The 27,874-nt window shown below is 39.6% G+C and overlaps 1 protein-coding gene across 3 annotated transcripts; it reads left to right on the top strand.

Moving 5' to 3' along the window:
• Window positions 1-27,376, top strand: TRUB1 (TruB pseudouridine synthase family member 1). Of its 3 annotated transcripts, none has more exons than XM_041461461.1 (8): window positions 1-167; window positions 1,786-1,878; window positions 5,160-5,215; window positions 18,239-18,320; window positions 22,919-22,991; window positions 24,180-24,325; window positions 25,419-25,475; window positions 26,852-27,376. In XM_041461461.1, exons 1-8 carry the CDS (start codon window positions 26-28, stop codon window positions 27,064-27,066), a joined length of 864 nt encoding a protein of 287 aa, XP_041317395.1. In that variant the 5' UTR covers window positions 1-25; the 3' UTR covers window positions 27,067-27,376. The 3 variants fall into 3 exon arrangements, with proteins under 3 accessions (XP_041317395.1, XP_041317396.1, XP_041317394.1); XM_041461462.1 differs by lacking the exon at window positions 22,919-22,991 and adding an exon at window positions 22,603-22,675 and having other exon boundaries at window positions 24,180-24,319; XM_041461460.1 differs by lacking the exon at window positions 22,919-22,991 and adding an exon at window positions 22,603-22,675.
• The last annotated feature ends 498 nt before the right edge of the window (window positions 27,377-27,874 follow it).

Below are 27,874 nucleotides of genomic sequence, written 5' to 3'. Positions count from 1 at the left end.
TGCGGCTCCCGGCGGCCCCGGCAGCATGGCGGGGGAGGCGGGCGGCGCCGCGTTGGGCCGCGCGGCCGACAAGCTCTTCTCGCTCAGCGGGCTCTTCGCCGTCCGCAAGCCCAAGGGACCCACCTCGGCCGCCGTGCTCAACCTGCTCAAGGAGAGGCTGCTGGCAGGTGAGCGGCGGCGGCCGGGCCGCCACCTCCGGAGAGGTCGGGCCAGGCGTGCCCTGCCCGGCGCGGCTGTGGGATGGGGCCGGGTGTGTGCGGTCCTTGAGGTGAGGGAGCTACAACTCCCGGCAAACCACTTCACCCTCTGCTCAGCGCTCAGAAAACCGGAGAAAGTGGCGTTTATTGTCTCTTTGTGGGTTTTTTGTTTGTTTTGGTAGTAGTTCATAGCCATGGCATGGCCCACCTTGGAGAATAGAGTAATTTCTTAGTACATCCTGCCTCGCTGCGCCAGGGGAGGTTCAGGTTGCACATTAGGAGGATTTTATAAACAGAAAGCGCGATTAGGCATTGGAATGGGTGGCGCAGGGAGGTGGTGGAGTTGTGTCCTTGGAGGCCTTTAAGGAAAGAGTGTCCCAGCCAGACAGTGTTGGTCACACTGCCCGGTGAGCTGTGACACCACATTCGCCACATGCCGCTTGTGGCAGGCACCTTCTGCCGCCCAGGGCACAGCAGGACGGAGCCCTGAGCCTGGATGGGGATGAGATTGCCGCAGCAGGGAGCTCCGGTCCTGCGGACACAGTGCAGGGGATCCCGGGCTGCTTGGAGAGCTGGGACAGGTCCCAGGGACAGCGTGTGCCAGCGGCATCTCTGCAGCACAGCACTGGCAGGATGTTCTGCTGCACTCCCACTGCCTGTTGCCATTAAAAAAGAATATCACCAAAGGAGTGAAAACCATAGTGTTTCAAAAAGTTTGAAAGTCCTGGACAAAGTCTGCAGAAACTGCTCTTTCTGAGCAGTCAGATGTTAACAAAAAAACAAAGTGGGATCATGGCAAAGGTGTGAGCGACTACGGCCTAGATTCTTTTTATAATGGATATAGGGACTTGATCGTCTAGTCTGGGCTTTTGGGCACGTGTTGGTGAAGTGAGAACATACTTTCAGACTAGTGAGTGCTTAGCCTGATTTACTCTGTTGTGAATTGTAATGTAGGCACACACTTTGTATGGAAGAATCAGGTTCCCTGAATGGAGAGATAGCAGATATGGATAAAAGAGCACAGACCATTTGTCATATTTAATACTAATAAATAAGGGGTATTGGACTCTGCAAAATTCCCAGAGCCATCAGCTGTATAGGAAGTTTGCTGGGTTGGGACACTGACTGCTTGAAAGGAACAGTGAATAAGTTCAGTCCACTACAAAGTTGCCATAGGGCTGTGAATATGCAAATAAACGTGTTCCAATATAAGGCAGTAAATATATGAAGAATTGGCTCAGATTATGTAGCATAAAATTTGTGTATAATAGAAGTTTTGGGAACTCTGCTGCTGGTTCTTCCATGCTTTGTTAATGAAACTTCACAGGCTTGCTATCAGTACTTTCTAAAAATCTGTTTGTAATGGTATGTGAGACTTATTAGCATGTAAGTGAAAATACCTTGCAAATACCTTTACAGGAGTAAATCTAAATTAATCATTGGTCTTCAGCAGTACAGTAATTTCTATACTCCGAATAAATAGATTAAATATTTGATTTTTATTTTCTTCAGCAGTCTGGAAATGTGTGCCATTTTTCCTACATTCTGAGGTTATTTTATAATGCTTTCTTTTAATTTCTATTTGCAGAAGCTGGTGTGCAAACAAAAGGGAACAAAAGAAATCAGGTTTTGAAAATTGGACATGGAGGAACTTTGGACAGTGCAGCCACAGGAGTTCTGGGTAATGAAAAACATAATTATAGTCATCAAAATATGATTTCAGGAGACATTTTCGTGCCTGTGTGTAGTCGGGTGGAGGAACAATTTGGGATACACATGGCAGGTTCTGGGGGAAGGACTGATTACTGTGGAGGAATGGTCTGGGTTAAATTTCCTGTGCATACACTTCTACATGCATGTAACATGTTTCTTGACAGAAGGCTGTATTCTTCCTTCCTGCCTTCTCTCCTCTCTTCCAAATCCTCAAATAACTTCTGGGTTTTTACATGTGGGAAAATACAAACTCTTGTGTAATGAATTGTAAAATACCTGAGAAATTGATGGCTTTTTAAACTTAAGCTGGGGATTTATAGTCATCATAATCTGTTGAATTATTTTGTCTCAAAGTAATGCTATTCTGGGATTTTGAGGGAGCTTTTAGGGCTGCTAATACTTACCAAAAAAAAAAGATGTATAAGAACAATTCAGCTGCTGCTTTTCTTGAAGCTCAGCACAGAAAAAGTTTTAAGTATTTGTCCTGTCTTGCTTCATAAAGAAGAGTATTCAAAGGTATTTTGTGTTTTAATTTCGATAGCAATCCATGTTTTGAATTTTTTTTTTGTTTTGTTAAAGAAAATTTGTGTCAATTGCCGGTGTTAAAATCTCAGCTGTGGGTGTGATTGTTCCCACATCATACTTTGTCACCAGCAGTTTTATTGATAAGTAGCATGCAGACTACAGCTTGCTCAGATCATAACCTTGTAGCTCTCCTTGGATGGAGAAATAACAGCAATACATTTTTGCTGTAGAAAATAAACAGGTACAACTGTGAGTATACACTGAAAGTAAATGCTCTGAGTTTTCATGAGTGACTTCTCTCAGGAAGGATTCAGCTTCAACGGGAGGCTGGTTGCTACAAGTGTTGCTAGAGGTCTGTAGCTGGTAATTGTCACTTGTGAACGTGGCAGAATGTGACATTCTTGAGTCAGAATGGAGCACTGCCTGGTTTGGTTTAAATTTCCTGTACTCTGTGGCCACTCACTAGAGAATTCAGTGTGCATTCCTGAAGCAGACATTTTCTTTTTACACAGATGTTTGTTCCCTTTGAGCATGCTGCTTCTCACTGTGCAAAGTCAACAGCATTGATCCATAGGAAAAGCAAAATCACTTGTGCTTTTTTAATTGCTTCTCCAACTGCTCTGATACCCAGCAGTCTCCAAAGCCTGCTTCTGTGGCATGACAAAAAGTATTTGAACTTGATGTGCATGGTGTAGATAGAGAAGCACATCACCTTAATTAGCTGTGGATGGATTGAGAAAAGGCATAGGATCTTTCATTCCACTGCCATACAAAACACACAGGAAACAATCAATGGTAGCTACATTGGAAGGGACAAAACTGGAGAGGAGTGGGAAAGGGAATGTGCCCAGATTTCTTGTGTGTTCAGGTGAGGTAATGAGGAGAGAGGGAAAGATACAAGAGAAGCAAGTTATTCAGAATATGTGTGCTGCTTTTCAGGATGGAGTGGTGGAGCAGAAAGCTTTCCTTCCTCATGGACAGGTGCATGAGAGAAGTATTAAGTTTTTTGAAACCCTTTGTGATCTGTACTGCTGTCTCCCAGGTTTTATGTACTGCCTGTCTGTAACTTTGTTCCTGGAAATTAATTGATACAGGGTCCTGCTTAGTGTGCCAGGTGTACTGCCAATCACTGAGCAGTGCTCTTTATCAGAAAACATACTTTTATATTTCTTCTCTTACTGACAGCAGATGTAGATGAGGAAGGGCCTTGGAGGCAGAGGTCAGTGACCTATGACATGTGAGAGAAAGGCAAGGTCACGTCTTGGTGAATATCTTCTTTTGGTGTTATTCTAGGGCTGTGGTTCCAGCTTGCTGTTTCTTGGTGTTAATGGGAATTTTGTTTGGCTTATTTTTGTATGGCAGTAATAAATTATACTTCCACAATAGAAGAAAACATGAAAAAGTATAAAAAAATTAAAATTCAGTTAAATCTTTCTACATTCAGTGTAGTCTCTCAAGTGAGAGAGTTTTATGTCACTGTTCAATAACACATTCTCCATAAGCAGATGATTAATGGAGAAAATTGTTAGTACCTTGTTCTAAAAGCATTCAGTGTCTCTTTAAAATTATTCCATTGATTCTCTTGACACTCTTCAGCAGATTTCAGCTCAGCTGTCGAAGTTATGTTCAGTTATGTCATCATGTTGCAAGAGAAGTGCTTGGTTATAAAGTCTTATCTGTGTGCTTATCTTCTTTTCTCAGCCTTCTTGCAGCTCTTTCCTATCTGGCAAATAACAGGAACAGGTTGAACTGAAGGTGCATGAAAGCACAAGCACATGTGTGACTGAAAACCCTCAGGAATAAGAGGAGTAGTAATGGAGAACAAGGAGGAATCTAATGGGTCTCAGAGCACAAAAATTGAGAAGCATTAGAACACAAGTAAAAAAATTTTTTTTTCAAAGTTCGTTTTCAGTTTGATATTTTCAGTCCTGGCTCTTGATTAACATGAAGGTGATTTCCTGAAAGCTCCCTTCACTCCTCTAGTTTTCTTAAAATAAAGTATATAAGCTGTTACACATTCCATGAGTTGTGCACAGAACTAATTTCCTTCTAAAATTTTCTTTGGATTGCTGTATGTGGAAAAAATCAATAGGAAAGCATTTTAAAGGCAAGCTTCTTGTAAAAAGCTTTAAAGTAAAAATAAAATAGAGCTCTTTTTCTGTCTCTTCCTTTTATGAAAAGCTGACTGATTGCTGTTTTTTAGAATACTGGTGTTAAGATTGAAATAACAGTAATCTGTACATGCACAGTAAGAGGCAGTTGGACCTTTTGATTATTTTACTTTCTTCCTGCAAGTCTGATAAACAATTCTGTTATGCTGTCTTGGCTGTATTACTCTTGGTCACTGTCAACCTTTAAAAGGACTATTTGGTTACAATGAAGGGTTCATTCATTATTGGTGAGCCATAACCTTCATCAAACCAGAGGTAATGTTAATTGCACTCTCCATTTCTTTGGTGATTAAAAGATAAATAAATGTACCAGTTGGATTAAAGTATTGTAACAGTAGATGAAGGTTATTTATCTTTTGCTTTAGGCTTGTTCCTTTCAGTAGTTCCATGTTGTTTGAACATCAGAGATGCTTTCTCAAAAGTGTTGACTCTCTTCATATGCTAACAGCATGAAAGGCTGAGTTTCTGACTAACAATATTTGGTATTGAATGGTGTTGAAAAAGGGAACTGCAGGGCTGTTTTGAAGTAGCATTTCTTCTTCTCTCTTTGCAGTGGTTGGTATTGGAAAAGGAACAAAAATGCTGGGGTCTATGTTGACAGGTTCCAAGGTAAGGAATGCTAAATGACTTGTAATAGGAGTTTTGTTTGCTAGTTTTCTTTTTTTCTGCCAGTAAAGAGCTGAACCAGCATGCAAATATGTCAGCCATGCTGCATATTTAGTTCAGATGTATACTTCAGCTCCTTTTTGCAGTTAGTCAGAAATGTGTTAGTCAGACTTTCATGTCCAGACTGGTTATTTAAAAAACTTTGTCTCAGTTTTCTAAGAAGTGTTAATAAATACAAAATTACCATTTTACAGGAAGATTTCTATACTATTTAGTGTACTAAAAAAAAGGAAAAACTAATGAAGATGGCACTACTGAAACTGATGTTTTGGGGATGTAGTTGTGGGTGACAGTTCAATTTTTGGTAATTTTCCGTATGTGTAGATAACTTCATTGTTATTTAGCTTGAAGTAACAGATGGTCTTTGTTTCTTTTCTGTCTTCTTAAATACCATGAGGCCTTAAGAGGTACTTTGTGGAATTTAGAGTGTTTTGGATTGCATTACTGTTGCTGTAGAGGGGTGCTCTACAAACCCAACAACAGACACATGTGAGAGGCCAAAGGTAGCAAAAGCCCCGTGGCTGCATGAGAGAATCCAGACCAGAGCCTTGACAGACAGAAATTTTGTTCATTGCTGGTTTTGATTAATTTTATGGTGTTAATTTTACTTTGGTGACCCCCAGACTGTAGGTGTTACATACACAAAAAAGTGCAAGTATGCCCAAGAGTAATGTCCCAGTGTTGATTCCTTCCTCACAAGTCAAACCCTGTGGGTTTAGCCATTATTTTTACATGAGAAGTTTAGATAAGAACGACAGATGTAGAAATCAATTAAACCTTCCAAATTTTATCTTAAATGCGGAAAAAGTCAATAATGCATTATGTTCGCCATTTTTCCCATTCTCTTATCATCTGAACACTTAGGATCTTTTACAGCTGCTGAACTGGTAGCTTAAAGGTAGAATTTGGTTGACAGTCTTCAGTTCAACTCAGAGGAGAAATAATTTGACAAAAGAAGACAGCTCAGGATGAAAGGACATAGCTGTAGAGTCTGATCCAAAACTCAGGGTAGGCAGTGCCAGTCTCTGCACTGCCTGTAATTTGCATTTGGCTTACATGAGTGCATTTCAGAGGCATCTGTGTTTTGAAATGTGCAGTAAACAGCTGGACTTACAGTGGAAATGTAAACAGTTACTACCTGACACCTCCTTTGAAAGAACTTTAAAGTTAAAAGAAGTCATAGATTTACTTCAGCTAAATTAAGTCATGACAGCTAAATGTGTAAACTGTTGATTTAAAAACATGTAAGGCAGTTGAATTAGCTCTTAAGCTGAGGTTCACAGTGGAAACAGCCGTGATGGATAAAGTACTTGCAGCCTTTTTGGTGGAAGAGGGTATGCTCAGGTTCCTTGACAACTTCACTGTGAAGTCCTGTAGCCAAAAACAGGGTTATCCAGCCAGACCTTGTCCCCAGATGGCTCCCAGGGGCTTAGAGCTGCTCCTGAGGGGCAAGGGAGGGGAGAATGCTGTGGGGGCAGCCTGGTGAGCCACCCCAGGCAGATCCATCCCTGGCTGTGGGCTCTGGGCACTTGGCTTCTTCTCAGAGCTCAGCAGCTCTTCCACTGCAGCTGTTCCTTTGTAAGGTACCTGACATCCATGCCAGATATGGAATATGCAGCATTTATTTGGAGCCTTTCCTGTCTTTGCCTTCCTATTTTCTATTTGTACTTCAATAAATTAGGCGTGCAATAATGTGTGAGGCTTAAGGAGGTTGAAGGATCTCTCACAGATGTTTGCCTGTTGGGTTTTTTGACCACACTGACAACTCATAATGTATCAAGAGATACATTCATGACTGAATAGATTTGACTATGTTTTTGCTTTCCACGCCATGTGCTTGGAATTTATACTCTTTAATTTTTTCCACTATTTTGGATGCTAAAGTGTTTGTTGAAATGTGATGTTTTTCTTTTGTTCCTTCTGTTATTACAAAGATTCAGAGGAGCTGTCTGACCCTCTCTGGCCAGGATTTACTGTTTGCTTCTAGGAATGCATCTTGTAAAGAACAGTTCAGTCTATCATTGCTGGCAGCAGAGCTGTGTGGAGTGGCCAAAATGTATGGTACTGCAGTAAACTCCATATGGTGACTCTGCCAGGAATTGGACTGGCTCTTGACTTTTTCCCAAACGTTGTGTGAAACTTTCCTGACTCTGTGTGGCAGTTCTGAGCATTATCCCTTGGTGTGCAACTCACACATGTTCTGCAAAGAATTTTACTCTTGATGTGTAAACTGAGTTCTTCATTGGTTTGACCTCCTCAGGAATTAACTCAAGACAAACAGAAATGTACAGCCAAGGGCAGTACCTGCTTAGTGTTCCAGATTTCTCATCAAATTCTTGGTATTTGTCCAGAAATAAAAACGTACAAACTGGCTTAGCATTTGTTTGTTTGCTTTTTGTTGTTTCAAATGTTCCAAGTAAGAGGGAGAAGGTGAATTCTCTTGGATCTGGAATTTAAATACTGAACATTTAATAAATGTTCCATAGGAGAATGACTTTTTCTTGTTGTTCTGGGACTTGCACTTGGTCTTGTTTGGACTTTTTACACTTCAGGATTTTTAAAGATTTGTTTTTTTTATCATGTTGGCAAAATAGAGTAGAATGGAAAAAAAAAAAATCCTGCTTCACCAGTAAAATTAACATGTTGGGGGTAGACCAATATTTATTATCATAAATTGTTTCTGAACAATTCAGTCTTAGGTATGACTTGTCTGTCTCAAACACAATGCAGAGGTGTGGTTTTTCTGGGGGGGAAATGGTTTAGAAAATGGTAGATCAGTTTCCAATGTGGCAGTCCCATTTAAAACGTCTCATCTATGAGAATGTGCTGTTACATAGAAGCAATGAGGCAAATAATCATGTGCTAATCAGAGGACAAAAAATGAGAAGCACTAAGCAATGAAATTCTTCATTAATCTAGTACTTTCTGTTGGGAGGAGATGTCTCCCAACGCATAGAGCCTTTATGGATAACTGAGACTTTCAGGCTTCAGGCTTCTGTGCTTAATTTGCTTATTTTTCAGTGACATTGCACCTGGGTTCAGCCTGAGAGAATTTTAGTCATACTAGTGTGAATGAACAACTTCACCATCCATCAGACTGTCCTTGCAAGCCCTGCCTCTCCATGAGTGGAGAGCTTGGGGTGCATTGGTTTAATCTGGGGATGCAACTTCTTGTCACGGTCCACATACAAAATACCTCCCCAAGTGCTCAGTGTGAAGGAAGTTCCCTGAGTACTTTGTGGTAGTGGCACAAGCTTGGGCAATGACTGATTTAAACAGAAAATTTAATCTCAAAAGTTGTGGCTTCTCCAGAATGAAGCTATCAAAAAAAGCCTCCCAAACCTCTGGGTAGAGTAAAACCCAAAGTCCAAGTGTTCTCAAAGCCTAGAAAAGGAAAAAGAGATTATGGGCAGAATGAAGATACATCTGTGACCTGATATGTGACAACTTTAGTTTCATATAATAGTTAAAATGTGTGTTCTTATGAATCCTGGATAGAAAATGAGTGCTAGATCAGTGATTAGGTTTTAAATCTTGCCAGTCACATTTGTATGGTGTGAGAGAGGGCTTGTCTGAGCAGGAATTGGTTCAAATCACCTAGCACAACTTCTGAGACATGTAAATTACTTTTTGCAGTGTGATTCTGGGATTAGAGCCCTGTGTATTGCAAAATTTTTTCTCTGGAGGGGTGGCATCAGATGCTGCAGAACAAAGTGTCCATAAACAATGTTATTTCTGTAACTCCTGTGATTACCTTACTGTCCTAAAATCAAGTTTTTACTTATTATCCCTTAACTTCTCATACTTTAAGCTTTCTCCATGAATTCTTTCTTTTTTTTAAATTTTTTTTAATGAAGTCCTTTGCTTGCATCTTTTGGCAGTGAGTTCAATGAATTAACACATTAGAAAGAACATCCAGTGGTTCTACAAGGAGCAAAACTAATGAAGCCTTTGCTTGTGACTTCGTTTGTTTACAGCTCGTTAGACACCAAAGCCCCATGTGGACTTTTTGGTATCCAGTAATTCAGTGGGGCTCCCTCTGGACCCTTCTTAGTAGAAGCTGCAATAGATTTATTTCCTCTATCTGTCTGTTTTCAGGAGGCTTATAAGAACTCGGCATCTCTGAGACCTCTATTCTTCTGCCAACATTTGTGTGTTTGCACATTGACATGCACACCATGGTGGTGTAAGTGCTATTTCTTTTGAAATTCTAATTTTCATTTTAAATAGCCTCACTGTGCTGGTTTGTTGCTTTTTCTTTTTAGTGTATTTCAGTGTTTGTGCTCCAGTTCATTTTTGAGTTGCAAGTGCAAGAAAATTGAGTTGACTTTGCTTTCAAAGGATCCTCTTGGTGGTGTATGCTCTTACTTTTAGTCTTAAAAATTTCTCTAGGGTATCACCAGCTGAGCTCTGTGCTTCATTGTGATTTCTTTTGGAGCTGGTGAAACCAAACCCACTTATTCATACAGTGTATAGGGATGTGTTCTGTTTTCTTTTTCAAATTCTGGTATTTTTAACATTGTCTTGGAAGTGTAGGATTTTTGGGTAGTAGTAATAATTTTATTAGACTAATTGTTGTGGTACAGAAAACTAGGTGTTTGAATATGCAAGCATATCAAGAATATCTCTCTCAGATCTAAAAAGAAGCCATAGATTTTAAAACTAAGCATATTTCAGATTTGTTTAGAGTTTAGTGGAATAGTATGGGAATAAAAAGTAGGTAAGTGTGGGCCAGCAGTTATGTAGGTAATATCCCAAGACTGCTCCACAGAGATAGGCTACATTTTATTATCTGCTTTTATAAAATATATTAAGAAAACAGTTTTATTTCTTGAATTAGGCAGCAAGGATTTGTTTACAATGGATCAGCCAACCTCCCAGGCATAAGGCAAGGAGGACTTACTGCTAGCTTGATGATTGGATTCTTCAGGTCCCACCTTGCTTGTGTTCATCTGCTTTTGCTTTCAAATTGTAGTATTTGTCTTTGAGGAATCCAAGTAAAAGTGGTTTGTTTGCTCTTTAACCTTTTCCCTCAGAAATTTTTCATCTGCAGCACCTTCTCATTTTTCACTCTGTGGTTTATGCCACAGGTTTACCTTCTCACACCTCTTTGTTTATGGTATCTCATCCAGAATAACCAAGGGTCTGACAGAATTTCTTTTTGTAATGAGATGGGAGAGGTAACAAAGTGCAGAATGTGACTTGCTCATTTAAAGAAAATGGATTGTAGCTACACAAAATGTCACTACTTTGCCTTTACTCAATCCCAAAGAAATTATTGTTTCCTTACAAGGGACGTAGAGGAGGGAAGAAGGAGATGATAAAGTTATCTCCTAGGGCAAGGAGAGAGCCTAGTAGATGATGGGTTGTGGCACATGGAGGGGTTAATGTGAGATAACATCATAATGTGCCTGAAATCCAATATCTCTATTAGAGTCCGTAGGTTTTTTTGAACCCAGTGGAGTTAAGAATTTTAGTTCCCAGGCTTGTTTTGAAAGATGTTTGATGGGTTTTCCTTGAGGAGCAGGACTGGCAGATTGGAGATGGAGTTACTGTTTTATGAGAGATGTTGACCCATGGGCAGATGGATGTGTTTCAGCCCTTGTAGACTGGCTAGGTGAATTCTTCCTGTTGTGTACTGATTGCTTAATTTCTCCCATTTAGTTACCATTTTGAGGAAGTATATTACATTTCTGAAATACAGGTATAGGACAGAGAAGTCTTGACATTTCTGTTCTGTGGTATTTGTTATCTTATTGTGCAAACATTCAGTGAATGCTTCCTCATATGTTTGCACAACTCAGTGCAAAGATCTCTATTAATAAAACTTGTCCTACTTAATGTCTGTAGCCTTTAACAGCTACATCTAGGAATTGCTGCAATTGTTTGGTGGGGTTTTTTTAACCACTACTGGCACCTGAGAAGGTTTTTGCGGAACCATAACTTTGTACTATAACTCCATGAGCTCTCTAGAACAGAGGAGATTGATTCAGAGACCCATTGTTGTGTATGCAAACTTGGCACTGGTTTCTGTCCTGTGTTATTTTACCTTATTGACAATGAATTTCTTGTTCCCCAAATGCCTCCATATATTAGATCAGTGTCAGTTTTTGAAATCACATTGAAGACAATGTGATTGTCTTCCTTGTTTTGTCAAAAGGAAAATGTTTACAAAAAGGAAGGCAGGGAAAATGCATGAATGAAGTCGGTTTTGATGTGTTTTGAGAATGTGTAGAAAGTGTTAGCAAAACTTGAAGTGGTGTCTGTACAAAACAGGTTGCAATGACAGAATGCTAAGCCTGCACAGTAGGGGATGCAGGAACTGGGAAGGGCTAAAATGTTAGAGGGATGAAATGGCCTTACACACTGTCAAACATCTTCAATTGCCCATTACTGAAAAACATAGGGTACATTTTTTTAACGTGCTTTTTTTGGTAACAAATCATAGGAGAAGGGGCTGATTTTAATATCTTTTCTGCCCTGCCCAATATCTCTAAAACAAAGTTGTAGAAGAAGAAGAAGCTGTTGAGTATAGATACATCATGTACTGCAGTAATACTATTCTTTTCTGCCCTGCCCAGTATCTCTAAAACAAAGTTGTAGAAGAAGAAGCTGTTGAGTATAGCTACATCATGTACTGCAGTAATACTATAAGTAAGCTGGCTGAACATGCTGTGTAGTGCTCAAGTCTCTTTTATGCTCACCCCAGAGGCCTAAGCTATTAATAGCTCAGCTTCATGCTCTATTAATATTCACACTCTTTTTTAAACTGTTGAAAATCTTGGGGAGAATGCACCTATTGTGCTGCTCTTTCCTCCCCAAATGCTGAATATTTTAAGAGCATATTCTGATGTGATTTTCCTGTTCTTCCATTCACGAGGTCAGTGGTGCTTTCTTCCATCTTGACCTTGCTATAGTTGTGCATATGGCTGTGCTTCATGTGCAGTTCTTGCTTGGATTCATTAATAAAATCATGACTTCAGCATGGCAAGGCTCTTTTCTCATTCTTCATAAAAATAACAGAAAATAAAAAGAATGATACAAATTTAGATTAGCCATTCTACACTGTTTTCCCTAGTGTTCATTTCTAGTAATTTGGAGATGCTCTTAGCACTGCATTTTAGAATTTGCTGCATCTTGGCCTTAGCAATGCTTTTGAATTCAGGCAGAGACTTTCAAGCATTCAGTTTTATCTGTGATTTTGTATGTAGCTATAAAAACTTACCCTTCTGGAAGGATTGTCTTCTGTTTCTGGACAGCGAATTATGTATTTCCTTAAAGGTCTGTTTCCCAGGTAGAATTTGGAGGTCATCTTTCTTTATTTTGTTTTATCTGTGATATGGGTACTAGAATGATGGGACAGGTATTAGAGCTGAGGATGACATTTAAGAGCCAACCTGAGACATTTTGATGAGTGAGGGAGGTTTCCACAGAGAGCAGTTGCCAGAAAGGTTTGCATAGAGAAAGTGTGGGTTTCAAACAGCCACCTTTGCACATTAACCTGCATCCCCTCTTGGATGTTTTGAGCCTGCACTGTGTTTGTAGGTGATGTGTGGCCTGGTGCTATCTCAGGTGATGCAGTGGTACTGTGAATGTTGGCACTGTTCTCCCACCTGTCCCCTTTCCTGCACTCCTTTTGACTCCTAAATTTAAATTTGATAGAGTTTTTAGCTAATACCTTAAAGCTTCTCTGAGCTGCAGGCAAAGTATCTTCTGTTGGGTTCCTGTTAGAGGGGGTTCTGGTCCTTCCTTCTCATGAAAAATCTAGTCATCCCATAATGTTTGAACTCTTTAAAATAAGCTGACATAAGCGATCAAAAAATCCTGTTAGTCCACAAACTAAAGATCAGATAGTTCTTCACCAGTGACAGTGCAATTACAGCATCCAGCACTAAATGCAATTTAGTGCAGGCTTAGCACAAAGTCAGCTTTTTCTTTTAGGAGTAAAAAATGAATGGTAGAGAAGTTGTAAATGTTTATGTATATCAAAAGGTCATGTTTGGTGTTTGATAATTTTGAATTTGTAAAACATGAAACTCCTCCCTCATCCTGCAGTCTTTATTTTGCCCTCTGTGCAACCTGCTTTTAAGAGATTAGGACTCTGTGCTTTTAATATATTGGAATCTGCTTAGTGAGAGTGCTTTGTTTTGGAAAATAATTGAAACTATGGCAACCCTTGGGGTTTTTTCCAGCTTATTTGTCTACCTCATGCACTTCTCCATTTTGGTGGATGATTAGCATACTGGAAACCACTGGTAGCTGCTAATGTTATACAAACAGCAAAATATGTTCTGTAAATATTAAATCCAAAACTGTTTATTTGTGCTTTAGAAATCATTGAACACAAACTGAATGTCATTATAAAACTGAGAGTTTAAGGCCTCTTCACTATCTCAGTGGCCTAAGTCTACAAATCTGTAAGTGCAGAGCAAATGGTTTTGGCACAGGAGCACTAATTCTGATCAGTGTTTGCCTGCTGTGTGCTCCCCTGATTTCCATCAGGTTCTCTAGAGCACTTGTTTTATGTTTGTTTATGTTCAAACTTGTTAATAACATGTAGACATCAGTTTACATAAATTGCATTTCTGTTTCTCTTGAATATGACTTCTGTTTCCCAGCTTTCAGTCTCTTGCACAGGGGATTGTAGCCTTAATTTATTTATTTTCCTTTTACACTTCTGTGTTCAGTTGCTGCTGTGATTAGAAAATGGGTCATCCTTGGATGAACTTTTGTGAACTGCCTCTTCCAGAGAGCTTGCTTGCCTGGGAAATTCTTGTAGTGGGAGCCATCTTAAAATCTTCCTGACAGCTACTGGTGACCTTGTTTTGTAATTACTTGTGGTTCTGTCTAGCTCTTCTAAAGTGTTGCTTCTCCATGTATGAAAAAGCTTTTAAAACATGTTATAATTTAAGATTTCAAGTCTCTGGCTTCTTTCCAAATAAAACCTCGATGTCTCAACAGTTAAAACTGAGAAGTTCTGTTGCATGGTCTGTCTGGCGTTTGCACTGATAAGTGGGGCAGACATGCCTGGCAGTCAGCCCAGGGGCTTCAGCCGCCTGGAGCCCCCCCGGGTGGGGTTGTGCAGCTGAAAGCTCTGCTGGCTGTGCAGCCCCTGAAATGGGAGGAGATTCTTCCCCCTTCTCCTCCTCTTCCCCCTTTCACAGTTAAATATGCATGCTGATAAAGTCTTGCCTTTATTCTCTCTCTTTTTGTGGATATTTTTTCTCTTTCTGTGCTAGTCTAAGCACTTTTCTGAATCTGGGTATGAAAATAAAAAAGTCAAATTATAGCTACTCTCTTACTAAAAATATTATGGTAAACATATGGTTTGTTATTTGTGAGAATGTTGACTGTGCCCTGTGGTTGTGACACTAAAACAAAATTCCTCTTCCCAAGACCTGTGAGATTTATTAGAGGTTTGTAATTCCTTTCTTATAGATTCCTGTAGTCCTATTTTTTTATCCAGTACTGGCTTTTTCACTGTGTGTCTGGTCTTGTTGGGGTTGCATGCAGCACATCCCCCAGTCTGTGTGACAGAGTTTGTGCATTGTCATTGACAGAGTGCAGTGGATTGTCACTGTAAAGTATCTTAAGGCTTTCTTCTGAAAGGTGGAGCTGCTTATACTCAAGGGCTTCTGGTCACTTCGCTGCCTTTTGTTTCACTTGCCATAATGGTTTTCTTTTTTTCAATAAAGTCCTTTTCTGATTGGCTGAGAGACACAGCCATTCCCTGCTGCAGGATAGTTTTGGAAAGGTCTGTTTGTCCTCGGGGTGCTGTTGTACAGTTGTGAGGCTTTGCTTTGGGACCAGCCCAGCGTTCTGTGTTGGAATTAATGCACGATGCTGCAGCACTTGTAAGTCGTGACTGGGAACGCTGGATCTCAGCTTTTAATGTGCTGCACTTGCATGTTGTGCAGTCCATAGGGAAGTTGAGATGCTGCTTTTAATCTTTAAATGATTTTGGTCCTGGTCTCTTGAGTTGAGTAGAGGGCAAGGATGTAGGGGCTGTTGACTGGCAGGATGTCATCTGAGGAGCTGCAATATAGGGGTGCTTTCTGTCACAGTCTGCACTTGTCAGGCTTTGCCACTGCCTTCAACACCTACTACCTTGCTTTTTTTGTTTTGGGTTGAGTGGGTTGAAGACAGAGTGTTGTGAGCAGTTTCTGTCTGTGTTCCTGCAGTGATTTGTAATTTGAGAGTACAGGGAGAATGCCCCTAGATGTATTTCATAAAAATTGAAGAAATAAATGATTGCCAACACAGGTGAGAAAAGGTCACTGAACACTTATTAAATGACTCAGATCCATTGGGTGCTTCTGAGGGCAGTGTGAGTGAGAGTCTAAAGAGTGTTGATGCTGAATTTTGACACAAATAATTCTGGACTCTTGTATTATCTTCTACAACCCAAAGGAGAAGAAGTAAACCTTATCCAATGGCAAGTAAGAATTATGATATATAATTGTAGATAGCCAAGGGCACTCCAGAGATGGATCATAAACCAGCTGTAATTCTTAATTTCCTACCCTCTTACAGTCTCCTTTGCGAATTATAGCATTGCTGGCTTGAGTATTTTGTGACTCTTTAAAAGGCTTCTGTAAGGAATGGGAATTTGTGACTAATAATTAAGATGTTCTTTTTACAAACTGTAAACCCTTTTGCTCTTTTTGCAGAAATTAAAGGGGAAATATTGAGATTTGGATTGTATTGTTCATGCCATTCATGTTTACATATTAACAGATGAGACATCTCTCTATTGCTGGCAGATCAAATACAACATGTTATTGTAACAGATAGCCTAAAGCAAGATAACCAAAACCAGAATTAAAGGAAAAGAAGTAATTTAAACTGAAGTAGTATGAGTATTTTGATTTGGAAACATCAGAAGACAGTGTGAGTTTTTAAATTTTCAGATTTAGAATTTTACTGAATTGCTAAGATCATTCATCATGCTTAGGATAATGATGATCTGCTCATGTGTTTTTATTAACCTCTACGTTAGGTGCTGAATAGTGTATTTCTGGCAGTGCAATTAAATGTTCAGAACCAGATCATTAAATGTCTCAGAAAGCAGTCAATTTTATGGTCCTAACAGCTAATGTAGTAGTAAAAGATAATATACCTTAAAGTTTATTTAAATATTTGTTGTGGAGCAGCATTCATCCATTCTTTCTTTCATTTCTTTTTTCGTGCATTCCAGAAGTGTGTAAACTCGAAGAATTTTATTTTTAAATACCTAATTTTGCAGAGTTACCAGACATCTGCAATATTTAGGGAAAATATAGCCCTAATGTGGTGTTGTGATTGAACCTGGCAGGCAGCTAAAACACCACACAGCTGTTTGCTCACTCCTTGGAGTGGGATGGGGACAGGATCAGAAAAAAGGTGAAACTCATGGGTTGTGAAAGGCAGTTTAATAAGTGTAATGGAAACATCTATGTTATCAACACTGTTTTCAGCATAAATCCAAAGCATAGTCTCATACCAGCTATTATAAAGAAAATTCTCTGTATTCCCAGCCCAACCCAGCCCATGAAGTAAGCAAAGAATACAGTTATTTTTATGTCAAAGTCTGCACTCTGCTGCCTTTTGTCTGACTATTTCTGCTGCTTCCATTTTGCAGCAGTTGCTTGAAGAAATACATTGAAGTGGCAGGTTGTCACATGGAACAAAATCAAGGCATGTCTTACTAGTCCAGTGGTGTGGGTGTGATTTATATGCCTACACTGCTATTACTTGAGCTTGTTTGTACTTTGCAAGTACATGAAGCAGGATGCACTGCATCTCACAGTAAAATGTTAGTGCTTATGCCTGTTTGGATGTGTTCCAGTAGAGTTTGGTCAGCCAGCTTCTAGAAGATACATCCTCGGATTTGTATTAGTTCAGCTGGGAGTAATTTCACTAGAACCTTACTGGGGAATAGAAGAACACTTTGATTTTTCTCTCCAAGGCTTTATTTGAAGGCCTGTGGACTTACCATAGGGAAGTTGAGGGGACTGGAATGGGATAGGCAATGGGTCAAACCATTGATGTAATAGCTGATGGTATCCCTGAACTTGACTCAGATCATGTTACAGAGTGAGCCTTGGTGTGTTGACAGCCTTGTGACAAGTCATGGAGCAGCTGGTGCAGGAGAAGCCTCTGTCAGCTTCAGCAGGTTGTGCTGTATGCTCAGAGATGGCAGTTCTTAGGGTGAAAACATTGGAAAGGAGGGCATCAGGTGAAATGTAAGGACAAGAGCTGCTGTCCTCGGGTCAGGTTGATTCCTTCTTGCAAACTACAGACGCATACACTGAAGAATTTTTTAGAGAAGAACCCTGAAAAAGCCTGAAACCATATTCAGAGAACTCACAATGAACAGAAATGTTACTCAGTGACCTTGAACTCCTTGTGCTGGTCACAAGGTCCTTACCAGATCCCAGGAATTCAAAACTGCAGTGTCAGTTCTGCATTTCATGGCAGAACCATTGTAATGCTTTGTCTTGGCAGTGGGTGTTTTGATTTCACAAGTAAAGGTCTTTGTGTCTTTTTTTTTTTTTTTTTAATGTACAAAGGAACAGAAAAATTGTCTGTGAAAGGTACTCCTCTGTGCTTTGCTTCAACCATGACATATGACACCCCACAGAGACTTTGATGTTACTACCCTATTATTTTCTTTATGGTATTGATGTATTTATACTAAAAATTAGATTCCATGTTGCTTCTTCCTTCGGTTTCTAAAACTGAAATCACAGGCACATGTAATACAGGATTTAATTTTTGTTTGATTTCGTGTTTTTTTATCTTGACTTTTGCTTACCCAGGGTTGCTGGGTTTACCACTTAGGCAGTATTCTTCCTGTTCTGATTTGAAGTAATGGGTAGTTGCTGTCTTTATCTTAAAAAAATAAATAAGAAAAAAGAAAAAAAAAAACCACCTAAGAAACAGCCTTGAAGACTTGACTGAGTAATCTCTCTTATTCCTTCCCAGAAGTACACTGCCATTGGAATGCTGGGCAAGGCTACTGATACATTAGATGCTACAGGAAAAGTAACTGAAGAAAAACCTTATGGTAAGCATAAATGTATCTATACAGTCAATGTCATTTGAAGGCATAAGTGGTTTCTGTCATAGGAAAGCGGAAGAGATGTTTGGGACTCTGAATTAAGTTTAAATGTGAAATTAAACTAAGATTATTTCATCTTCAACTTCAGTGCTCATATAATTCAAACCAGCTTCATGCAATTACATCCAACGCAAGTGTTCATTTCTGCTGGAAGAAAACAAACCAGGCATTAGATTAGGAGGGAGGAAATAGAATTGGGCAGGACTGTGTCATTTTAAATCTTTGACAGGCTGACAAATGACGTGCTGTGTCCAGTAACATTTTCCTCTCTCAGAGTGTAGTCCCAGGAGTCCTCTTTTTGTAAAACCCTTTAAGGCCAGTGGAGGAATAAAGTACTTGGATCTTCCCTCTAGGACACCACTTCACCTACAGGCTGCTTAACATTTAATGAGGATGGCATAAACTACATTCTACATATGGCTATGTTCCAGTTCTTGGTCTTGCTTACATCTTTAATAAATGAAATTTTCTGACTGACAGAGCACAGGGCAAGGGTATAAAGCTTCAGAACTCATCCTGACTGGTTTCGAGCTGGGCATCTTAGAAACAGTGTAGTAACACAGTAAATGTATTTGTTATTAGTTCTTTCACAACCTTGGGGAAAAAAATTAAAAAATAATAGGTAACCCGTTGCTTAGCAACCCTACACAGCTGACATTCTTTATACCTGGTAACAGGTACATGAAGTAAATAATCTTTTGTAATGGTGTGATGAAAAGCTTGGATTTCATTTCTCACTTCCAATCTCCTTTCTTTTGCAGTTTTCCTTTTCTCCTGAGGCAGGCAAGCATGAGTTTCTTGTCCACATTCTAAATAATGTTAATTACTAGGCAGTGTTATTCAGAGATGTTGGATCATTTATTTATGCTTCAGGATCAAGCTCTAAGTCTCTAAGCTTCTGGAGGCCTGGGCATCCACATGGTGTTAGAGTTGCCAATACCTCATGGTGCTTGAATGAAGTGATGATCCACTTTCTTGGTATTTATCTGTATAAAAATCTGGTTTTTGAAACACTAGTTTTGCTTTTTTCATTTTGTGTTGTTAACTGCAGACAGAATTTAGAGCGTTGTTTTTGTGTGTGTTTCTCTCCCTGGCAGCTCCTGTTACAGCAGTTCCCACCTCTGTACCACCTCTGTTGTGGTGTGTGCTTTCTGTGCATCACCTTTCTGTTAGGCTGTGTGCTTGGGGAACTGATTTGGCTTAAAAACACCCCCTTTTTTAGTTCCTTGTCATTTTAAACTGAGGTTAGTTGCACGATCCAGTTAATCACATGGTCTGATGAAGAGCAGCATTGGCATTGCTGGGGCAGTGTTTGGGGTGCAGTTTCCTTTTGCCTAAAGTGATGGCTGAAGGAAATGCTCATGGCATTGGTCTCAGTTGCTTTCCATGTTGGTGCAAATCAGTCAGATGTGATTTCTTCAGAAAGAGAAGAAGATGGATACTCCTTTTTTGCTCTCCATGGTACCTACATGTTTTGTATTCCTCATTTTTTCCAGTGTGTTCTCCAAAACAGTTTGGTTTTCTGAAGGCTACTCTCTTTGGCCCACCATCCCTAATTTCTAACCCTAATAGGTACAAGAAAAGGCAAACCAAATGTTTGAGGTGAATTTCAGTTTTCTTTTGACACCTACAAGGATCCTTGGAGAAGCAGAGCAAGGGATATAAATCCTGCAGTACCAACATCATCCAGGATTGGGCCTTAGTGCAGAGAAAGGGCACTAAACCAGTTTGTAAAATATATAAAACTCTTCTTGAGTGAATTCATTGGAACATAAGAGGAAAGTGCCTGCAGAAAGTTGTCAGCTATATTAACTGTAAGGAAGTGTTACATTTTAGTCCTCAAAGTGTCCCTAGACAGCAGCTTAGGAAGCAAACTGTACAGTTAGTCACAATGTCAGGATGTACTGAAGAGAGCTCCTTGCTTTTAACCCCTCCTGAACTCATAGCTTTTTGTTTCTTACCAGACAACAAGTTTGCATTTCCATGGGAAATTAGGTTATGGTTTCATACTGCTGCCAGGCTGTCAGTTACTGACTGTGGAAGCAAGTAGCATTTAGTATTCCTCTGATGCTTTTTTGAACACATTAATGTTAGTAGCCCTTTTTTAATATTTGTAACTGTGTACAGGAATATATGTTCTGAAAGCTACTTCCTCCCAGCTGCCTACAGGCTATATCCAGACATGGAGAACAAAATTAATGAGGCTTTTCTCAGGTCTCTGATGATTATGCTGAAATATGTGTTTAACAGAGCTACCTGAATCTTTTGGAAAGTGTAGTCCTTTTAGGATTCTGCTTGTCTGTTTTCAAATAATTTGTGCTGGGTCAGACTGAATTGAGGTCATTTGCTAAACTTCTGGTACTCTGTCACAGATAATTCTTGTGTTCCCTTTTGGAGTAGTTTGTTAATGAGCACAGGGCAGAATCACCCTTAAGTGAAGGCTTTTTGAGGTTGTGGCACAAATGACACCTTTTGGTTTGGTAACTTTATTTTCCTTCCTTTGTAGCAGGAGAATCAGTCAATAGTCACCAGTGCTCAAAAGCACACCAGATCTTAACAAAAGCATCAGTAAATATTTACTTTGGTAGCACACGACACAACTCTTGTTTGTTAATGGCTTAATGCATCATTCTTCACATGGGGATTTTTTTTTCTCCTGAGACAGAGCTTGCCTATATCATGAGTGACTTCCTCAGAGGCCACATGTAACCTCTTAGTCAAGAGAATATGAGATCAGAGCCAGAACTGAACTCAGGTGTCTCATTAAATGCCCTGGCCACAAATGCAGTTCATAGAGTGAAGATTGGAAGGAGAACTCCAAGGGGCACTTGTACTTACATCTTAAATACTGAATTTTATTTAACCTGAAGCAGCCTGGAGTTCACAAGAAGGCTGACAGGATCACTGTCATGGGGCTGGGTCATGCTGACTTTCCACCATGTAGTTTTACTCTGATATGTTGCTAAATAGAAACAAGATTGAAATAACTATACAAGAAACTCTTCAGAAGATTCAGAGTTACTGTACAATTGATTTTGTTGCTCCTAGCCCATATTCTGATGTAAATTGGTCTCTCTCAGCATCTTGGAGTTTTGTGCCTTGTGCTTTGCAACCTTGCTGTTAATAAGACATCTTGGGACAGCTGCTTGGGCCTAGGGACAGCATCTGCTCTTGAGGCTGCAGAGTGTGCTTTATAGAAGTGAGGAACCACAGGATCATCTCCCAGAGCTGCTGTGAAAAGAAATCTCCTTTTTTACTTACAGCATGAAGTACATCTGGCTTTTAAAGTTTGCAAGTAAATGTCTGTTTCAAAATACAATGAAGGCTTGATAAATACATTTGGTTAGGTTATGTTCTAGAATGCTGTTGACTTAGCAGTGATGACACTAATTTAATATTACTTATGAGAAACAGGGCTAGTCAAACCCTAGACAGCAGAAATGCACTGAAGTGCATTGTGATTACAGATCTTATGTTTGCACTCTCTAAAAAAAATTAGGGATGAATGTAATTTCTGTAGAATAGAGCTTCAGAAGACCAGTGCAATCAGCTACTTAGATTATAGTCTTCCAATAAAAGCGGGACAGATGTGTATGTGTACTCTTAAAAGAAAGTACATTGCCTAAACCAGCTGTCTTTCTTTTACAGAATTTTGTTAGTAAAATTGCCTTACTTAATATATAACTATACCCCAGAGTACATTTGCAGGTTAGTTGTTTGACAGGGAAATTTTGATGTGTTGTTTCAGATAAAGTATTTTTCTACACCAGTGGTTTTGTTCTCTAATGATCTGTTGTATTTTTCCCTGCAGTTAGGTTCTCTTTGAGAGAGGTACCCAGGGTTAGATGAGCATTTTATTTTTTTTTGGTGTTTTTTTTTTAAAATAAGAATATTCCAAGTGTTGTAGCTTTTATAGAGTTTCCAAGAAAGATGAGTTTGCAGCCTCAAGATAGGGGAATTAGAAAAGAAAACATAAAGGAGGATTTCTGCCCTTCTGAAAGTATCCAGATTGTCCTGAACACCTTGGACAGTTTGTTCCACTCCTTTTGTGATAATTCACATTCCTGCCTACAATCTGGTTTTTATCTCTTTTCTTTGGTGTTTTTCACCCCAACTAAATTCTGAAGAGAGAGAACTCTTACTTGTGTCTCCTTGCAGAATGTGATTGATGCCATTAGTGCCATGTGAATAATCAATTATTAACATACTGACTGTTTTCTTTCCACAGACCAAGTAACAAAAGGAGATCTTGAAAATGTTCTGCAAAAGTTCACAGGGGACATCATGCAAGTTCCCCCACTGTAAGTTCCATGATGTTCACTCACTCTTGACAGTTGTGTTCGGCTGTCAGGACTTGCCCTTTTGTGATAATTCACATTCCTGCCTACAATCTGGTTTTTATCTCTTTTCTTTGGTGTTTTTCACCCCAACTAAATTCTGAAGAGAGAGAACTCTTACTTGTGTCTCCTTGCAGAATGTGATTGATGCCATTAGTGCCATGTGAATAATCAATTATTAACATACTGACTGTTTTCTTTCCACAGACCAAGTAACAAAAGGAGATCTTGAAAATGTTCTGCAAAAGTTCACAGGGGACATCATGCAAGTTCCCCCACTGTAAGTTCCATGATGTTCACTCACTCTTGACAGTTGTGTTCGGCTGTCAGGACTTGCCAACAGAAGTCAGCTCTCTCAGAAGTATTAAGACACATTTTGACAAGAGGATAGAGGCCAGGCATTCAGGAGTTTAACTTTTGCAAGTGCAGGTCATGCCCATTTGAAGATCTAGCACAAATGGTGGTCTGGAGTCTGTGGGTGTTTTGGGTAAATGTAAAGTAGCAAAAGTCTTAAACAGCTTTGCAGGCTCATCTTCTGTCTTCCAATCTCATTGACATCTCTGTGGAAGTGCCTTAAATGACTGAATTAGTTTTCAAAAAACTTAGAGTATGAATGAGTGAATAATGATTGAGCTTCTCTAGTTTAGCAAATTTCTTCTGGTCAGGTGAGCCACAGTAGCTGGCAGTGTGCATGACTTAGCTTGTAACAGATGGCTTTTATGGTGGTTTAAGCTAGCCTGCTTTCCTTTGCATTTGCCATGTGTCACTTACTGTGGCTCCAGCGTTCCTGTAAGGTCACTAATGCCCCATGTGTTCTGTTTCATGTGACCTGTTTCAAATTGCTCTCTAATACTGTCAGCAAGATCCTTTTGGATTTTTCTATGGTTGTCTTTCTGTCGTGACCAAAGTTGGAGCTTTGGATAAAGTTCCACGTAATCAGTGAAATCAGTCTCTGTTGTTCTGTAGCGGTTCCCTAAACATCCTAGAACGTGGCAGCTGCTGTTCAGGAAAGACCCTGGTGTGGGACAAGGAAAGGTGCAATGTAGAATTACAGGAGTTGCCTGAGTGGCTCCCAGTGCTCAGCTCAACATAACACTGAAACAGAGGATGCCCTGCTGACTGCTGAGACACGGGATGCTAGAGGCAGCTGCAAGTGTTGTAACCCTTATAGAAACCCTTTTATTTCATAAACTGCAAAGTGAGTGATAAAATGCTTTTAAATCTGTACGGCAAGAGAGAAATACAAGGCCATCTCTTGTTTTCTGGTTTATGTAGCTACTGGTAAATGGGATGACTCTGTGTCCAAGAGATTGCAGCAGCACTTGCTGGTTTTTTTGTGGGTTTTTGTGAGTACTTGGAGAGTTGTAAAATGTGTGCTACCCTAGTACAATATTACCAGGATCTGGAGAATGGGAAGCCTGTTCTATTACAACCATATGACACATGTTTTCATGCTCTGTCTGATCAGCTATTCTGCTTTGAAGAAGGATGGAGAAAGGCTTTCAACTCTGATGAAGAGAGGGGAAGCAGTAGAAGCAAAGCCTGCTCGGCCGGTGAGAGTGTACAGCCTGTCTCTCCAGCAGTTCCAGCCACCACTGTTCACGCTGGGTAAAGGTCAAAGATTATTACATAGAGCAATGCTTCCAGCTTGTTAATGTTTATTTACACAGAATGGGACTAAGAGAGTGAAATGGGTTTCATTTCACTCAGCTACTTATTTTGGTGTGAGCCCATGTGCAGAGACATTCTCTTTGTATTAAAAGCACAGTATTTTGGTTTTAAGTTAAGCTGATTATATCTAATCTCTCAGTGAGGCAAAATTCTGAGAGACTGGTCAGGGGATTATTTGCATCTGTCCATGGTTTTGCAACCTCCAGCTCATTCCTCTCTCAGGTCTGCATACTTCACTTTGCCATTCTTTCACACAGATTCCCAGACCTGCTGGTATCTCTTCCAGGATCAGTTTCAGTTATTGTCAGACCCCTTTCTTGTTGAGGAGGCAGGATCTTATCCTTCCTTCTGTCATTCATCAAGAAACTTGGGTAGTACATTAAGAAACGTATTAATAAATAAACGAGAAAAGACTTGTAAATGTTTAATGCTACTGTAAGGTCAAGATGATGCCTTTCATTGATCTGTCTGCCCAGTTGATCCCCGGTCCTCTGATAGACCAGATGTTTTATGAGGAGTAGGTATGAGTGACAGAACTCAGTGCTGTGTGACTTCAGCCCTTACTTTATGGTTGGGTGACAAGCAGCTGATCACTGGCGGGGAGGGGAGGGAAGGGCTGAGAGAACAGGGGAAGTTAAAGGTGAATTTTAACTGGAGCTGCCTGTCTGCAGCATCTGAAAAGCACTGACAGTTTAGGCTATACTTGAAATAACTTGCTTTCATCATTAGAAATACGGAATCAACCTGAAATGCTTAAAATGAATAGGGCTGAAACATTTCTTAACATACTATAGCAGGTACTTAAATTCTGGTGAGTTAGTACAGTTGCCATTTTATTTGCTTTCCCTCCTGTCTAGCTTAGCAATTTCACCCTCACATATGTTCCAGGATGAATAATTGATGTTGCATCCTATAAATATTTTATCACTGGGTTGTTTGCTTAGCGCATTTTTACATTTATGTGGGGGCATGGCTTCTATGTAAAGTAGATTTCACGTGGCACTGGCAATTTACCATGTCACTTTTAACATTCCAGATGTTGAATGTGGTGGTGGCTTTTATGTCAGGAGCCTGGTCAATGACATTGGCAAAGGTAGGCATGGAAAAAAAAACACATGAAAATGTAAGGAACAAGTGTGTGTTTATGGAAAAAATTTGTCATTCTGTATATCTCGAGTAACTAGACCTGTGTGTTATTTTGCAGATCTGTAGTGCTATCACTTGTTTTTATATACTCAGGTAATTTCCTTAGGGGCATAGGGGAATGATGGCTAAATAATTGCCAGGGACCTTGGGGGCCAGCTGATAAAAATGGAGCAAGCAATAGCACTGAGCAAGATAATGCAAGGCAAGGGGGGGAGTTTTTTTCCCCTCTCTTTCATGTGTTAAAGCTAACTCAGATTAAGGATGAGAAGAAGAAAGATACTGTCTTTTTAAACATTATTTATCACATTTTGAAAACAGATTGCACACAATATTACCATGCACATAATAAACCCTATCTGCTGGAAAGACTTCCACACTGGTGATGATTTTTCGAGTGTTTTCTTTCTCCTCTGCCTGAACAGTGAATAGTTTTGCTTTCCCACAGGGTTATTTGTCTTGTGCTCTGTATCTATCAAACTGCATGATGGAGAATAGATAATCCATTTCTAACTTTTCTTTTTTTTTAAATGATACATTTGTAGGAAGGTAAGTGATGTGGGATAACCCTATGAATTTCAATGTTATTATTTGTGCTTAGGCAAGTCCCAGTTTCTGTTACTGCCTTGAGCATACTGGGTTATGTTTAGCCCTTTAATGAAAACGAAGATAAAGTCTGTCCATGTCTGGCTTCTTTTCAAAAATTGAAAATGAAATAAAAATCTTCCTGCATCAGAAAGGATGGGAAAGAATATTTTAGTGTACCTGTGTGTTTATAAGCCAGTGCTTCTTGCTGTTATGCTTTGTAGTTTCTTAATATGTAATTATGTCCTGCTGGTATTTATTTAACATAGGAGAGCATTTGTACATATTTTTTTATTTTTCCTTATCTTAGTTTCTGTTATCCTGATAGGCAGCACAGGATAATAATAAAAATACCTCTTGAAGGCAAGAAGTGCTAAGGCATCAGAATGTGTAGAAAAATAGTTCATGGTCACTTGAGAATGCAGAATGTTCTGCTTACATCTTATGACATTTTTTCCTCTCTTTCCATTCTGATCTAAATCTGGGAAAATTCTTGACAGCTTTCTGTCAGGTTCTGAACTCTTTACTACCCTGGACAGTTATTGAAATCAAAGGACATCCTGGGGTCAGATTTAAGAAGATACAAACGAGTGATAAATCTTCATGACCTTCCTTGTCAAACAAAGCAGAATAATGTAAAAGGCTACATACAAAAATATATTTTAAGCGAGCTGGAAGTAGTTACATGTTGAAAGTTTATCCATGTACTTTTTCCAATGCCTCTTTCCTCCTTTGCTGCAGAGCTCTCCACCTGTGCCTCGGTGCAGGAGCTGACGCGCACCAAGCAGGGGCCGTTCACGCTGGAGGAACACGCCCTGCACGAAGACAAGTGGACAATTGATGAAATTGCTCAGTCCTTGGAGCACTGCACAGCCCTGCTCCTGGGAGAGCCAGCTCGGAAAAAATTGAAGACAGAGCATCCAGGTGAAACTGCTGTGATCTGTGAGGATAAGTGATAAGTTGGATCAAGGAAAAAGACTGGATGATTGAGATGTTTTAAGATTGGATTGGGATTGTCTCGCCTCCTGTGTAAATCTACAAGTCTCTGCTGGGAAAGTGACAAACTGCAACGCAAGAGAAATGGTTCTTTTGTTTCCTGGGGTTAGAATGTGCACTGAAAATATTCAGTGCTAAGTGTTTCTTGATTGTTTCTTTTCCTTCTTGCACGCTGTAACTGATGCCAAATTTTTATAGACTTTTAAAGAACTTTCAGGGTGCAAGATGACTGCTGTTGAAAATTCATCAATAAAAAATTATATAAAATAATGTCTGATAAATGTGTTCCAAAACATATTTCTTTTTCTTTGCAGCTGGTAATCAAATCCTGAAATACCATGGTGACAAGTCTCTCATAGCTTAAAGTACTCAAGAATGTGGTGTGGCAATTTGCTTTCTTGAAATTCGTTTCAGGATATATCCATTTACCATAGTTTTTGCTGTGCAGATTGTTCTTCAGTCAAATGTTCCTAGATGCAGTATATGAAGATGCTAATATTTTAAGTCTAGGGAATAATTTTAAGTATAAACAATCTCTGAAGATGGTTGGTTGTGCCTGCATCTTACAAAAAGGTGGTACATTAAGTGTTGGTTCCAAAGTTGTTTTCAGTCTAAGAAATTAAATAAATATCATTAAGTTCCTCATTGCAGGATACTCTTCCAGACATCTATAGGATTTATTTTTGTTTTCTATACAATAAGAAACTGAAGTGTATGCCACATTAATGAAGGTTTTGTTTAGAAGGAGGATAGACTTTGTTTTATTCA

Source organism: Pyrgilauda ruficollis, unplaced genomic scaffold (assembly GCF_017590135.1).
Source record: "Pyrgilauda ruficollis isolate IOZ18807 unplaced genomic scaffold, ASM1759013v1 scaffold15, whole genome shotgun sequence".
Classification (NCBI taxonomy): Eukaryota; Metazoa; Chordata; class Aves; order Passeriformes; family Passeridae; genus Pyrgilauda; species Pyrgilauda ruficollis.
The sequence above is the reverse complement of the archived record's forward strand: the minus strand, read 5'-3'. Positions and strand labels throughout refer to the sequence as shown.

Coding starts and splice junctions, on each gene's coding strand:
- TRUB1 (XM_041461461.1), top strand. CDS start 26: ATGGCGGGGGAGGCGGGCGGCGCCGCGTTGGGCCGCGCGGCCGACAAG. Junction 1,879..5,159: donor TGCAGCCACAGGAGTTCTGG/GTAATGAAAAAC, acceptor CTCTCTTTGCAG/TGGTTGGTATTGGAAAAGGA. Junction 22,992..24,179: donor ATCATGCAAGTTCCCCCACT/GTAAGTTCCATG, acceptor CTGTCTGATCAG/CTATTCTGCTTTGAAGAAGG.